This window comes from Vanessa cardui, chromosome 15 (genome assembly GCF_905220365.1).
Source record: "Vanessa cardui chromosome 15, ilVanCard2.1, whole genome shotgun sequence".
Classification (NCBI taxonomy): Eukaryota; Metazoa; Arthropoda; class Insecta; order Lepidoptera; family Nymphalidae; genus Vanessa; species Vanessa cardui.
In genome coordinates, this window is record NC_061137.1 from 9062551 (window position 1) to 9078149 (window position 15599).

Consider the following 15599-nt stretch of genomic DNA (forward strand, 5'->3'; position numbering starts at 1 on the left):
TACTTAACATCGTAAATACAGAATATTGGTATTATATTTGTTATTTTAATAATACTAGCAATTAATTCATTGTCATTATGATATTGTTCAAGAAAAATTGTATTTGAAGTGGATCGAATAATAAACGAAGGCAATTAGCATGTGTATGCTTTTCGATATATTTTTTCCATTTACTAGGCGGATACATTTAACCTATTGAATACTTCAGTATTATAGAATAACATTATTATTTATTAATAATACATCAGAGCTTTGTAGCATTATTAGTCAACTGGAGACCCAAGTTGGCAACCACTTTGACAAAATCTTAAAGGTCTCAAATTTCGTAATTATACATTAACTAAAGTAAGATTTCATTTCGATTACGTAAACAAAAATTAAAAAGAAATTGTATCTTAATCATATAAAAAAATAGGCATTTTATAGAAACCTGCACTTGAAGCTGCCGTTGTACCATCTGTTGGTGTTTCAGTTTCAGATCTGAAATTCAAATGAAAAATCATCTACGATTAGAAAGTACTTTTCTTACTGTATTATATAAGGCATAATACACACTTTATTTCCATAATAGTCTTAGTGATTTTCTCGTCATCCACACTGAAGACTGCTTGAAACACCCCTTCGAATGTGGGCGTGTACTCGGTTATACGAATTGTTATTGCTGTTGGTGAAGTCTGAAAATATTAATATGCCTTAATACACCTTAATTGTGAGAAGTAAACAATATCTATCAAACGTACAAACAACGTTACAGTATTATACCAAGATTACTGTCAAGATATTATTCACAAAAGTTATTCAGCAACAGGTACTTGTAAATAGTAATGCAACACAATGTGCTTGCCGATTATGACTTTAATTGAAGTTTTAGGATAGTATTTAGATCTAAACTACATGCCAATTATTTTTATAGACAAAAGCATTTTTTTTGTATCTCATATCCATATTGATATCAAATAGTAATTTTATACTACTGCAGTTGTCAAAATACAATGAATCACCTAATGATGCCGAGAGCAAAATGTAAAATTTAATTTGAACTCATGAATCGCGATATTTCTCAAAATGTGGATCAAATAAATAAAACCATTGAGGTCGATAAGAAATTTACAAGCTAGCATATAAAACTGAATGACAAATTTGCTATAAATGGTACGTGATGAATACAGTCAAAGCAATAATAACTTACGACATAGAATGCTATTGAGTTAAGTGAACTTCTTCTAGTTGAAGTTTCTAATGGTATGCCGTTGACGTAAACCTGTTAAAAAATATATAATTTATGAGGTAATATTATAAAACTCGTTATATTAAGTAAATATCTCAATATATTACTTAATTCGTTTAAAATTAGTTTACTTTAGCTGCAACTACAGTTGATATTTCTCTGTATCGAAAGTAGATAGAAATCCTTCTAGTAAATCCTTTTAGTATTTATGCTAAATGTCTTAGACGTAATAATTATCAATTTACTTTTATAAATCATTATCAATTTATCTTACATGTACGATATTAAATAAAAAAAATATATCTTGTAAAACTCAATATCGAATTTGAAAATGTAAACTAAGTTTTGTTAAAAATACAATATTACGTTTTAATATATAATCTAACTTAAGAATTAAGTTCTTTTCTTGAGTATACTTAAGTTTACTTGGTGCTTGGCTTTGTGCGGGCCTGTCTGGGTAAGTTCCACCCACTCATCAGTTATTCTACCGCCAAAGAACAGTACTCAGTATTGTTGTGTTCCGGTTTGAAGGGTGAGTGAGCCAGTGTAACTACAGGCACAAAGGATATAACATCTTAGTTCCCAAGGTTGGTGGTATATTGACGATGTAAGGAAAAGTTAATATTTCTTACAGCGTCATTGTCTATGGGTGATGGTGACCACTTACCTTCAGGTGGCCCATCCAAAGTCCAACCAACCTATATCGTATAAAAAAAGTATCTAATTTAAGAAAAAAACTTAAGAATTCAGCTACAAAATTACCTTATCAACGAGGCAATTGTCACAAATGTACGGCACTTCATGTTCAAATTGCTCTCCTTCATTTGGCGCATTTAGAACATCTACTTTCGGTATTGTAACAGCTGAAAATATTAGCAAACATTTAAGTTGCAAATTCTGCTATCATTGTGTTCATAATGCAAGCGAGCCCATATTTGAAATCATATTATCAATGATCAGGTAGCAATTAGTCTTATAAATGTTTCAAAATCGAATAACCAATCGTCTTCTGTGCATATATTATTATTTATGTGTATATTTGGTAACGTTACTGATGTCTCGCATGTGTTGAATATCAATTAATATAATGGCTCTGAACTGATTCTATTCAACGCATAAATTTACATAATCAACGGCGAACTATATTTTAAAGAAACAAAAGGCATATAAAGTTATTTGAAAGAATGCTTACCGGGCGCTTAAATGGAAAATATCAAAATTATTTATAAGACGAGTACATTTGTAACAAATCAATTTTAGACTAAAATAATGTTTTACTTACAATTGTCTAGAAAAATAAGAAAACGATTAATTAATACATTTAATTAAATTTATTATCTGAATAATATATTTAACAGAATTTATCTTCAGGTCTCAGGTCTCATCTATCAGGTCCTCATCAATTAGAAACATAAAGGGAACTAGTTAAGACAAACCCAACGAGCCCAATCTGAATAGGTTTACTAAAAGGCAGTCCAGGGTTACGTCTCCTATCGTCGAGCCCTAACAGCAGACCAGTTCAGTGGTTCAAGAAGACATTAGTGATTCAAATGTCAGATCCCACATACGCTTGCAAGCAAACTGAGCATGTGACATTCCTATTACACCTAACAAACGACCTGATGACCTTGAAGATATGAACCGATTTCCACCAAGCATACCTAAGAACACTCTCAATTGATATATGCCTTTCAAGCGGAAAAAACCACATTAAAATTGGATAATTTGTTTGGGAGCTACGAAGCAACAGACAGACATATACATAGACACGTCAAAATTATAACACCCCGTCGTTTTTGCGTCGGGGGTTAAAAACAAAGTCCCTATGTATGCTTAGATCTTTAAAATTACATATCGGATTTTGAGGCGGCTTTTTTTAACAGAGTGCTTTGAGAGGAAGGGTTTTCGTATTTAAATAGACAGTGTAGTGAAGAAATTCTAGAAGTTTCTAATGTGATGTGGTAAAGAAAGAAATTCTATAGTATATTTAGTATTACACCCTTCCGAAGCCCGAGTAGGTCGCTAGTAAAAATAATACTCACTTTCAATAACAGCCAAAATTTTCGTGAATATTTTTCCGGTATCATTAAAAGATCCCATGTATACACAGGACACACTGTCTTCAAACCTAAAAACATTTACTAATAGTAATATTATTAAGTAGCAAATTTTTTAAACATTTAGGTATCTAGATAGCTGAGATGGGTCAGTGGTTGGAACGCGCGCGATGATTGCAGTTTCAAAACGAGGTAAGCACCACTGAATTTTTATAAGCTTAATTAGCATAATCTAGTATAACTAAAGGCACAAGAGACATAAAATCTTAGCTGAGAAGGTTTGAGATATTGGCAATATAAGGAATAGTTAATAATTCTTATAATGCCTCCTCGCCCATTAAGGAGAGGGTTTTGGAACATATTCCAAAACTGCTGGGATAATTTACAGGGGTAAATTACACCAGCAGTGGGAAATTTACAGGCTGTTACTTTAGGTACTTAATAATTCTTACAGTGGGCGGTGGTGACCTACGCGTCTGCCTACTTACCTCATAAAAAATAAAATCGTTTCTCAATATTTCACAAGTGAGATATGAGGTGAGTTCTTATTGTTTATATTAAACTAACTTCATACAAAACTACCACTCGACTTCTATTTAGTAATATATCTTATTCGTAACGTAGATAATCCTTAATTTACCTGGGAAAGTTGAAAGTGGCCAAATTTTTTGCAGTTATAATGTGAACGTTATCAGTGGGGACCATACTCTCCCCATTGCATAGAATATCGTCCAGCTCACAGGATTCACAAGAATAGTTCATGGACAGTTCGACGTGTTTACCCACTTCGTATGAGGCAGTTATACGGGTCGTTTGTACCACTAAATAACACATACACACATAAAAAATTACTAACCGTAAAATAAATAAATACTGAAGACTTTTATGAAAGGCCAATTTTGTTAACGAATACAAAGTAAAATATGATAAGAACTGAAAAACTTTTACGTTAAAATAATTATTAATTACAATACTGGCAAATTCTCATTACAGACTATTAAGTAACTGCACAAGAGATATGGTAACTACATTAAAAAATTGTCAAACAAAATTGTGAAATGTATTTCCGATGGATTCGCGCTGAAATAAAACAATACCGGATGGAATGGGATGGCTTTACGTGCTTTATAAAGATGCACGTCAAGAATAGCTGACCAATTAAAATATTGACGTACACCAAAGAACATAGTTTAACAAACATAAATCTCAAATTAACAGCATAATAATATCAATTGCAATCTTGGCCACTCATATTTCCCAAACAAAGAAGCAAAAAAAAAAACAAATAAAAATAGTTTATTAATTTCTTAGACTGTTATATCGATGTTTTAAATGAAAAATGAATTGAAATTAACGCCTTCTAATCGTCTCCTGATAAATCAGAACTGTCTGAATAAAGCTGCGGTTTTTTTCAAAAGAATTAATGGTTATGTAATGAATAATAATACTTATTGAAAAAAAAAAATTAATAAAGAATGAAACTTTACTTACTGTTTCCTACAAAAAATATTTTAAATAATTATCAACAGTTTTAAATAATTACTACTATGTCAAAAACAAAAGTATATCAAAAATAAAACGTAAATAAAAAATAAAAAAAACAGTTATAATTACCCGGATCTGTTAAAAAATTTGAAAATATTATAAAAAAATAAAAAGGGAAAACTTAATTTAAATTATCTAATTAAAGATCGAGAATCATCTGATCAAGAATTATGTAACAGTTTGAGAGTTAAGTTAAGAAAACGATTGGATTGGAATTTTATAATTAAACATTTTAAAAGGTTTCTGAGATCGCCTTGTAAAAGCGTATTCACTCGTAGTTCACTTTATTTATACACTGATTTATCAATCTAGCAAGAATGCACAATCCCAGATTAATAAAGTTTAAGGAGGCTTAACATTTGATGGTATCTCAAATCCAAAATAGATTTATTTTATCGATGTCGATGTTCCATTCACGAAGTGTCGTTTCCTTATATTAAATATAAATAGATATGTCTGCGTTACCTTTTTCTGAAATTAAGATAATTTTATTGTACAATTAATGAGAACTTACTTACAACGAAATGAGGTAATTCGATTTAATTTAATAGATTAACAAGATAAAATATTAACAGCGTCTATAAAGTATGTTACTAATCTATGAAGAAAACATAAATAAGAACTTGAGGTCTAATGCATAACAATTCATGTATTATTCTGATGATTTATTACTTTATGAATTAAAACAAAAGTATTTCAAGCTTATAATTTTGAAGACAATTTTATTTACCTGGAGCTGTAAAATGAAAATGAAAATTGATTTATGTAACATCCACATACCTATTTTATAAATATGTAACGACAACAACAGCCTGTAAATTCCCACTGCTGGGCTAAAAGCCTCCTCTTCCTTTGAGGAGAAGATTTGGAACATATTCTACCATGCTGTTCCAATGCGGGTTGGTGCAAAATTTCTTTGAAATTTTTCACATGCAGGTTTCCTCATGATGTTTTCCTTCACCGCTAAACACGAGATGAATTTTAAAGACAAATTAAGCACATAAATCAGCGGTGCTTGCCGGGGTTTGAACCCGCAATCATCGGTTAAGATGCACGCGTTCTAACCAATGGGCCATCTCGACTCATAAATATCATAAATATGTAAAAGAAAGCTAATCTATTTCAACAAATAAATTGATTTTACTCACACAAAACAGTCAAAAGTCGTACTTTTTCTTCGTAACCATCCCCATTATACATAAGCGCAAAGTAATCGCCATAACTTTGAGGCGTATTGCCTTCAACTCCAATTTCCAATATAAGTTGACTAAAAACAGTAGGAAAAGATATTAATATCTGTTTCATTTTTTGTATTCCAAATATAAATATTGTTTTCATACGTACCGTTTCCCTTGTCTGTAAATATAATAATAATAAATATAGTCATTCATTACATTATTTACAGAAAAGTATTTGTTATATGAGTGACCTAGTGTTAATTTGAAGGGTTATAGTTTTTTGACCTCACATCAGTCTTTTAAAGACAGATAAACAACAATATTTTGTATTTATGTTTTCAGATTGAAAAGGCACATGACCTTGTGTTATTATTATTGCAGTGACATAACTGTTTATGTTCTAGTATACATACGGTGAAAATTTAAGTGCGCTTGTGTAACAGACACAAGAATCGTTGCTAATATTGGAATGAAAATAATTACGACCACATTTGATCGTATGCCTTACTTGTTATTAAAAATACTCTTACGCAGTAAGTGGTGAGTGAGTATTAATACGATAATATAGTGACGGTTTTCTGTCAATTATAATTTTAGAGGTTGCTTTCTTACTTACAACGTAAAAGTTCTTAAAGAAAACTGCTTTATTGGTATCATAAATTAATAAGACGTATTCAACACTACGGTCACAAGATATGAAATATAAAGGGGGATTTAGAGTAATGTTAAATTACTTGTCAATATAATGTCTTTTGCGATATTTGGCCGTGTCCAACACGTATATGCTGCCATCATTCGCCCGCACCATAATAGATCCGAACTGACAGCGACTGCAACGCATTGGAATGGAAGTAGCATTGGCTCTCTGGCCCAGGTGGACTTCCATAGACCGCGCTTGGATCGATATCGAACTTTGAGCTGAAAGTAAATGACGTTTCGTTTTATAGATTGAATGTTTTACATAATATTGAATTTTAGATTGTCTGCCTTTTCGCCTATGTAAATGAGTATACACCATCACATACAGTACTTTAAAGGAAATTACTGATCTAACTGGCAACTCATATGGTATTTATAAGCATTTAAATATTTTATTCTGTAAGCAACTTGCTTTCTATGTAAATAATGTAGTAATGTTTACACGATATTTTAATTAGGAAAATATTTTGTACAACACGAAATACAATAAACTTACTTAAATAGAACGCTTTGAGATAAAGTGGTGCATCTTTCCCGTTCTTCTTTACAGCTTCAACTTCATAATTTCCGTAATTGTCAATGGACCAGTCCGGAAAATTTAATGTTAATTTCACAAAACGTCCACACTTGCTTATCTTTGCGGTGTATAATGATTTATCTAGTGGAACCTAAAATTTATCATTATTTGTATGAAATAATGTCGTGAAACATCACTTCAATACTCTAAGTTTAAAGCCAGTGAAACTGCGAAACGTAGCTGCTTATATTATTATATTATATACTAAAAGTATCTTCTTGTATAAGATATATGTATATTGGTTGTATAGCTTTGACAGTTAAGAATTAAAAATTGAGAATTAAAGTTTGAATTATTGTTACTTGCCCGTATCATAGAAGGCACAATGTCAGATTGTCAACCCATCGAATTGTAGTAAGGAAATGAGTGAATACTCCTATGCACTATCTAGTTGGAATATCGGTTGCGCAGTCAGTCAGCTTTTGAGCTAAGATGGCCCAGTGGTTAGAACGCGTGCATCTAAACCGATGATTGCGGGTTCAAACCTAGGTAAGCACCACTATATACATGTGCTTAATTTGTGTTTATAATTTATCTCGTACTCGGCAGTGAAGGAAAACATCGCGAGAAAACCTGCATGTGTCTAATTTCATCGAAATTGTGCCACATGCACATGCATTCCACCAACCCGCATTGGAACAGCGTGGTGGAATATGTTCCAAACCTTCTCCTCAAAAGGGAGAGAAGGCCTTATCCCAGCAGTGGGAAATTTACAGGCTGTTACTTTTACTACTTCAGTCAGTCAGTTTTTATGATTGGGTGCTTAACACAGACTCAAGTTCCTTAAATTAAACGCTATACGGCTCAGATAAAGAAACACGCTGACCTGAGAAGAATTGGCGAAAGAAACTCAGCGGGATTTTTGTTAAATAATAATTGGCCGTAATCAAAGAGCGTATTAATGTGAGAGGTAACTAATAAGTATAACTTACACGGGTCTCGGCTGAGTGAGATTTTCTCTGCGAAATAATATTATTAAATTCATGAATAAATTGAGGTGCTTTTTTTGGTTTTTATGTTGTCTTTCCTTTTTTTTATAACGAGATTTAACTTGTTATACGAATTAACAAATAAAGATAAAACTTCGAAAATAATACAACTTGTAAATTTATAAAAATATTTAAAAGAGAAATTTTAAAAAACGAATTCATATAGTAATAAACTAGGACGAACTTACGGTTGCTCCTTTTTTCGTGAAAACAACATCATTAAATTTGTAACCCTCGGGGATAACAATTTTTTTAGTACTACTCGTATAATTCTTAGACTTTTGTGATACAAACTCTTCATTTCTGTCACCTATTTAACAATGTAATTAAATAAAACAAATTTAATGTTCATCGCTTAAATATACTTGGTTATGGGAAAGATGTATGAATCAAATCAAACCAAATTTAAGTACCAAAACCTCCAATAATAATAATATTTAAAGGGTAATGATATTAAAAAAATATGTAAAGATTAAGAGTCGAGATGGCCCAGTGGTTAGAACGCGTGCATCTTAATCTATGATTTTGGGTTCAAACCCAGGCAAGCACCGCTGATTCATGTGCTTAATTTGTCTTTATAATTCATCTCGTACTCAGCGGTGAAGGAAAACATCGTGAGGAAACCTGCATGTGAGAAATTTCATAGAAATTCTGCCACATGTGTATTCCACCAACCCGCATTGGAACAGCGTGGTGGAATATATTCCAAACCTTCTCCTCAAAAGGGAGAGGAGGCCTTTAGCCCAACAGTGGGAATTTACAGGCTGTTGTTGTATGTAAAGATTGGCTAGAATTTATTTTAATCACACACGGGATTCCATTTTTAACCGACTTCAAAAAAAGGAGGAGGTTCTCAATTCGTCGGGGCCTTTTTTTTTTTTTTTTTTTTTATTTTTTATGTATGTTACCGAATTACTCGAAGATGGCTGGGCCGATTTTGACAATTCTTTTTTTGTTTGAAAGGGCATGTTTTACAGGTGGTCCCATTGTCAGGAGATCAGGATCTGATGATGGGATCCTGGAGAAATCGAGGGAACTCCTCAAATTTTATAGGCACACCTATAGTGATTTCGGTTTTATTCAAAGTGCCTTGGTCATATGCTCACGAAAAGTGACATTTGATGAAGTGGAACTGATGATGAAGACCACAACTAGTAATCAGAACCTATTAGTAGGTAACTATTTTACGGGCTTAGTTCTATTTCTTTAAGATAGTCGTCAAGCAATTGATGTTAGTAAACATGCCTATGATGAAGTCTAGCTGATGGTGGACTACCAGGAGAACTCCTCAATGATTAACGGCATTAAAGTGAATGACAAACACTACCAATTGTAATTATAAATAACAAAACAACACTGAAAAGCAGTAAATAAATTTTTATAAATAAAAAAAAACCGCCTTCAAAAATGAACTAAAAAAACAATTTACGATTTTTTAATCACCTTTTGAAGGCGGTGCCAACAAAGTAAATAAATTCCTATATTGAAATCATTTAATTTGTATCGATAGTAAGGTTTGTCTAATGGTGTCATCTATACAATAAATAGATTTAGATTTAGTTTTTGTATGTATGTATTATGTACCTATATGCATATATAGCAATGTTGGCACCGACTTTGAGAGGTGATTAAAAAATCGTAAATTGGATATGGATGTAACTGATTATTTTTTTCTTTTTAGTTCATTTTTGAAGGCGGTTTTTTTTATTTATAAAAATTTATCGATTATTACGACCAGCATAAAATCCTCTAGCGATGGAAACTTTTGTAAAACTTACGATTTGAATCCTGTATGTTTGAATTTGAATTCTGTAATGATTCTCTTTACCTAGAACTAATAGTAAAAACATACTTACTTGGGATAGCTGATGAAATAAAAAGAAAATAATGAATGCAAAATTTAATACTGTAAATACTTTGATAAAGATATTTTCCTTTTAAAATTTTTATTATTGCAAATAAAAATATTATTTTGCAATTTATAATCTAATTGTACGTGCAATTATTTAAATCATTTTATTTTATACATTCACAAAGCATAAAAAAAAATTCAGAAAATTAAAAAATATATTAATATTATTAACAAAAAATGCTAGGCATAAGCAGAAATTATAACAGACGTCTCCATATACTTACGCGGTACAAATTCTAGAAAACATAAAAATTAATATGTTAAATATAGATTTAATTATTTCCTTTTAAATTTTATTTATCGACTGTCATACTTATGAAATGCGCGTATAGTGTAATTTCATTCAATTATATAAGATAATGTACTAAAATCATAAAGAGATGATTTTTTATCTCAGGAGTTACTTTGAATTTCTGTCAATCATTTTTGGTATAGGTATTTTTGGTATTGTAACTGGCTATTAAAATATCCGTTATTAAAGTATTAAATTAAATTAGCGTATAATAATTACCATCGCCTGCAATTAAAAAAAAATCTATTTTATTTCCGTAATTTTATTTTTATAGCTATTAGTTAGAGTTATTCTATTTTTAAATAAAACATTGGAGGATTCCAAACTTTTAAAAAGGATACAATAACTTACGTTCATATTCTAAAACAAAAATTATTTCCATATTATTTTTTGGTAAGTCATTTGGAATTAATTAAATGAATACTTATGCCTTTCGATAACTCACCGTCATGATCTGAAATAAAAATTACCGTTGAACATTGGATATATTAGTGGCTTTTTTATATTAAAAACAATATAAAAAAAATTAATAGAATCTTTATACACCTTCAACTGTAATAATAAAACAATATATAAATTATTATTAAAATTCCATATAAATTATACAAAAAAATGTAAAAATAAAAAAATACTTACCAAAGTTATCTGTAATAAATTTTACTCGGATTAGTTAAGTATTAATAATTATGAATAACAGAAATAGGTAAAGGCACAGCTTTCTAAGGTCTTACTGAGATGACCTAGTAGATAGAACTCTTGGATTCTAACCGAAGATAGTGAGTTAAAATCAGTATAGGCATAGAATAGGCCTTTGGAAGCCGTGACTCACAATCATTTTGACGGTGATTAAGGGCTTATTAATTTGATATGCTTAAGTAATCAACTCCTAATTTGTCTCTCTTAGATTCCCCTTCATGTTTCGGCTCAAGATACAAGGATACTTACGCCACAGTTCACTAGCAAGCATCGCTTGATCTGGTGATGGTAGACTGAAAATGTATCCAATTTGGCAAGGATTCCAATGATCACAAACTTCTTTATCAGGATCCAATTCCGTGACGAATTTATACGTCTATAAATAAATTCATACAATAAAGTATTTGATCATAATATATAATCTTTTTTAACTAAAAGTTGTTGTTTTTCCGATCCGGAAGGCAGGTGTTTTTCGTATGTTTCATATGTAATCTGTATCTTTTGCAAGTTCTCTAAAATTATTGACCAAGTGGATCCCGATTTATAACTTCGTTCGGTAAATTTGTCTTAACAAAATTTTAATAAATACGGTTAACCAAACGCCACAAAAATGCTTTTCTTTTAAAATCGAACAAGACCTATCGTTACCTATCCTAGCGAGGTATCAAAGTGAAGATAATTCTAAAACTACATATCCCTTGCATCTAAACAATAAAGCTTCGTCATATATTAAAGTAAAATCACGTTCTCACGAATATATTTTGGTTTAATTTATATGTTTGTATGTATATTGAAAAATAACTTACTCTATCTGGATAGTAGCGGTAATGAACAACGACGTCATCTGTAGCTTCTAAGGCACATCGACTGGTTGTATAATTAAGGGAAGTTCTCTCAATGGGTGCACAGCCAATTACAGTTGAACCGTTACGGGGCAAGTCTGGACCTTCTATTTTATGACCTAAAAAAAGTGACTAGCCTTAAAAGTATTTCGGTCTATGATTTTAATATAATGGTTAGATTTACGTTACGTATAACGAAATGATGAATTGATACAGTCATTTATTTCCTAGTCAGTGATTATTTATTATTTAATTCGTTCGTTATGTTTGGAACTGAAATAGCAGAAAATTAAAATGGCCAATATTCTTTGTCAAAAAGTTCATGGAGTTGCAGGTCTTATAATATACTCACTGTCTGTCTCACGAACGAAATAAATGAGACGAAAAGATTAAAAAAAATTGCACAATTTAACCTTAATCTTACTAGTCTTACACAAATGCACGTAAAACATTAAATTAAATATAAAGATAATTATAATATTGAAGACAAAACGACTGAATGAAACTTAAAACATAATCAGAGCACTTCTTTGAATGAGAGCAAATACTTTTTGGAATATAAACAAAGACTGCATTTTAGTTTATGTAGTGGAAAAAATGGGTAACGTAGAATGTACTCACGATTACAGAAGAAATACTTATTCTCAGCCACATATAGTTCCTTATCCTCAGCACTAAGGCAGGAATCATACATAATTTGCGTCGGCTCGATTTCGTCTTCACACATTATTAAACCAGAACCATCGGGCTCCTTGGGCAACAGGTTAGTTGGACATCGGTATAGCAATCCTATAGCCAAGATTATTTGTTTTCAAATTATTTAAAAATATCAACCGTTCGACTATAACTAACTTGGTATTTATTTTCATACAAATATTATAATTGTAAAATCAATTTCTATTTTTTTTGTAAGAGCTCGTTTGGGGATTTACAACACAATCATCACACAACCTAAAACTTCTTATTATCTCTGTTTGTATTTGAAGAAGCTAGTGTAACTACAAACACAAGGGACATTGAAGGGAAATTGGTAATATCTGGAGTACATTTCAGTTCCCAAGATTGGCGGCGCAATGACGATGCTAAGGATTGTCATATTTCTTACGTTAACAATACCGATGTCTGGTCGTGGCGACTTATATATACATATAAATTAAGATGATTGTATGCGTAAAACCAGCCCATAACTTTCTTTTTCTTTTCAGTGAAAGAACCAATTCAAGGCCATTAACATATGTTATGACTTTTAATGAAATAAAACTATGAACAATCGAAACCAACGAGCTTATCTTTTCTTATAGCACTTATTCAGAAGTGCAACTTGCTCCATTGAAATAACAAGTGAAAGCTCCACTAATGTTTTGAATTTAATTTTATAAATACATATTATGTACATATATGGATTTATAACAGCAACATTATATAATACATATCCAAATAACTTTTTGTCGACGAAATTATTAGCACTAATCAGAAGTATTTTTTTATAAAACCTCAATAGAGAAATTCACTACACATATAATAATTACGCATTATGCTTAGTAAACAAACCTTTTCTTATAATGAGGGGAGGTTTACTCCTCATTTCTGCGATGGTTACACCCTTTTCTCCGTTTTGTATAGCTGTCATAATTCTTTTATAGAGCGTCGTACGTCTTTCTTGTTCTGCTATTATGTACGGCAAGAGCTCTTCCGATAACACATCTACTTTTTTCTTTGCTTCTGCATTCATCTGCCATTATAACCCAACTTATGGCAATTGCAACGACTTTATTAAGGAATTATTTATTAAAATTTCGTGTCAAGATTGTTTTACTAATTCTTAAACATTAGTAAGAAAAGAAAATTAATTTTACTAAAAACATTTTAAGTTTTAGTTCGGTTCTTCTTGCATCAAAATATAAACGTAAGCATAGTCCAGACAAGGAGGAAAAGAGATTGTTTTATTCATTTTTTATTAATTAACATTAATAAATCAAACTGCTCAAATCATCGAGGTAAATTATCTAAAAAGCTGCAAATAAGAACTTACTCTATCAGCATCCTTATTGAATTTGATCCCCGTTCCATCCTTTAGAAAAAAAAAAATCAAATTTATGTATATATACATATTAAGACCAATTCCAATTTGTAATCTAAAAAATACATACGACAGCTTGTCTTCTAACTATATTAGCCAAATATCTTCCTCGTCTTGTCGCTGGTAACAGAACACTACCAGGCTGTACCTCATCTCCCGTCTAAAATTACCAAAACATATGACTAGATAAGCTTCATAATGTTGTACTCTACTTCAATTTCGATTAAATAACAAAAAAATAATCATTCACACAATTTTAGGGAGAAACTAATACAGACTCTTAATCAATAAATATATATAAATAAATTGGTGTTATTTTATATTATATTTATAATAAGCAACGTAATGATAAATCTCAATACAAATACTTGTTAAAGACTAGTATGAAGGGATGATCACATAATATGAGATAGCATATTTTCTTAACACATTCTAGGACTGTATACAACTATAGCAGTCATAATGTACGTAGTTTTTGTGTCTAGTGTAAAATAGATTTATAAATATAGGAATAGGCACTATTTCTATCTATAAAAGTAGTTTTATGTCTTACTAACAGGTTGGTAGCCGCAAGATGAAAAAGAAATGAAGAATAAAATTAAAACACAAATCAAATCAACACTCATGCCGTATAGCGAAAAAACTTTGGTTGAATAATTCAGCGTATTCGATAACGAACTACAAAACGCTTAATCACTAAAGTTAATTGAGCCGTTAAAAAATATCATTCTCGTTTTACAACAGTTTTATGAGAAAAATGAGAGTAAGAAAGAATCGGAACAATTATAAAGTAAGTCACTAAAAGGCAAGTTTTATATCAGAGTTTCTTTTTAGTTTTGTTTGTAACTTCATCATGATGTATTAGTTATTAAGGGCTAGACGACTACTGTCGATCAATGTCTACGTGTAGTTCGTTCGTCTACTGACAATCAGCAATTAAAATTGTTCAGGTTTGAAAGTTAAGTCCTAATGTAACTAGAAACGAAAAGGACATAACTCTTTCGCTGCTGAGATTGGTTATGTTTATGTAAGGTTAACATGTTATTATGTAAGGTTAACATTTCTTACAGCGCTAATGTGTATGTGCGGTGGTGACCACTTACCATCAGATGAACCATACACCTTTATCATATACAAATAATATCTTTCATTATTTGTATATGAAAATGTACACTAATATTTGAATAAAGAAAAAGCTAATCTTAACTATTTACATAAAGAGTATTAAATTATTCTACTAATGGTTGAATTTGCTATTCACTTCCGTCAGGCATTAAATAGTTATACTATAATATGAATTTCTTTTAAACAGTGTATTTTTGATTACTTCAGTAATCAGTTGTTCGTATTAATTTAAGGAAATAAAAAGTAACGACATTTTTGAACTCAAAAATAAAGAATAACTTGAAGTCTAATATGAGTAAGCCGGTATAAGTACAGGCACAAGAGAAATAACATCTCAGTACCTAAGGTGATACATTATTGAAATCAGGTACATATATCT

General features: G+C 30.8%; 1 protein-coding gene across 1 annotated transcript; it reads right to left on the reverse strand.

Annotated features, from left to right (window-relative positions):
• Nucleotides 1-395: 395 nt before the first annotated feature.
• Nucleotides 396-14798, reverse strand: LOC124535907. The gene is made up of 32 exons (XM_047112308.1): nucleotides 14653-14798; nucleotides 14166-14255; nucleotides 14048-14086; nucleotides 13567-13747; nucleotides 12637-12804; nucleotides 11980-12134; nucleotides 11423-11549; nucleotides 11114-11122; nucleotides 11024-11029; nucleotides 10923-10931; nucleotides 10829-10837; nucleotides 10697-10702; nucleotides 10410-10421; nucleotides 10130-10138; nucleotides 8462-8583; nucleotides 8217-8243; nucleotides 7204-7375; nucleotides 6743-6926; nucleotides 6175-6186; nucleotides 5979-6097; nucleotides 5561-5566; nucleotides 5296-5301; nucleotides 4900-4905; nucleotides 4777-4782; nucleotides 3926-4106; nucleotides 3271-3356; nucleotides 2511-2516; nucleotides 2421-2426; nucleotides 1991-2091; nucleotides 1190-1261; nucleotides 556-674; nucleotides 396-480 (listed from the first exon to the last, which is right to left on the reverse strand). The coding sequence occupies exons 1-32, from the start codon at nucleotides 14719-14721 to the stop codon at nucleotides 396-398; spliced, it is 2205 nt and encodes a 734-aa protein (XP_046968264.1). The 5' UTR covers nucleotides 14722-14798.
• Nucleotides 14799-15599: the final 801 nt, after the last annotated feature.

What these genes read in the sequence shown, in the direction of transcription:
- LOC124535907 (XM_047112308.1), bottom strand. Translation starts at nt 14,721, where the DNA reads ATGAGTGTTGATTTGATTTGTGTTTTAATTTTATTCTTCATTTCTTTT. An exon ending in TCCCCTCATTATAAGAAAAG is followed by an intron (nt 12,805 to 13,566) that starts GTTTGTTTACTA and finishes TCTTGGCTATAG; the next exon opens with GATTGCTATACCGATGTCCA. An exon ending in ACCGCTACTATCCAGATAGA is followed by an intron (nt 11,550 to 11,979) that starts GTAAGTTATTTT and finishes ATTTATTTATAG; the next exon opens with ACGTATAAATTCGTCACGGA.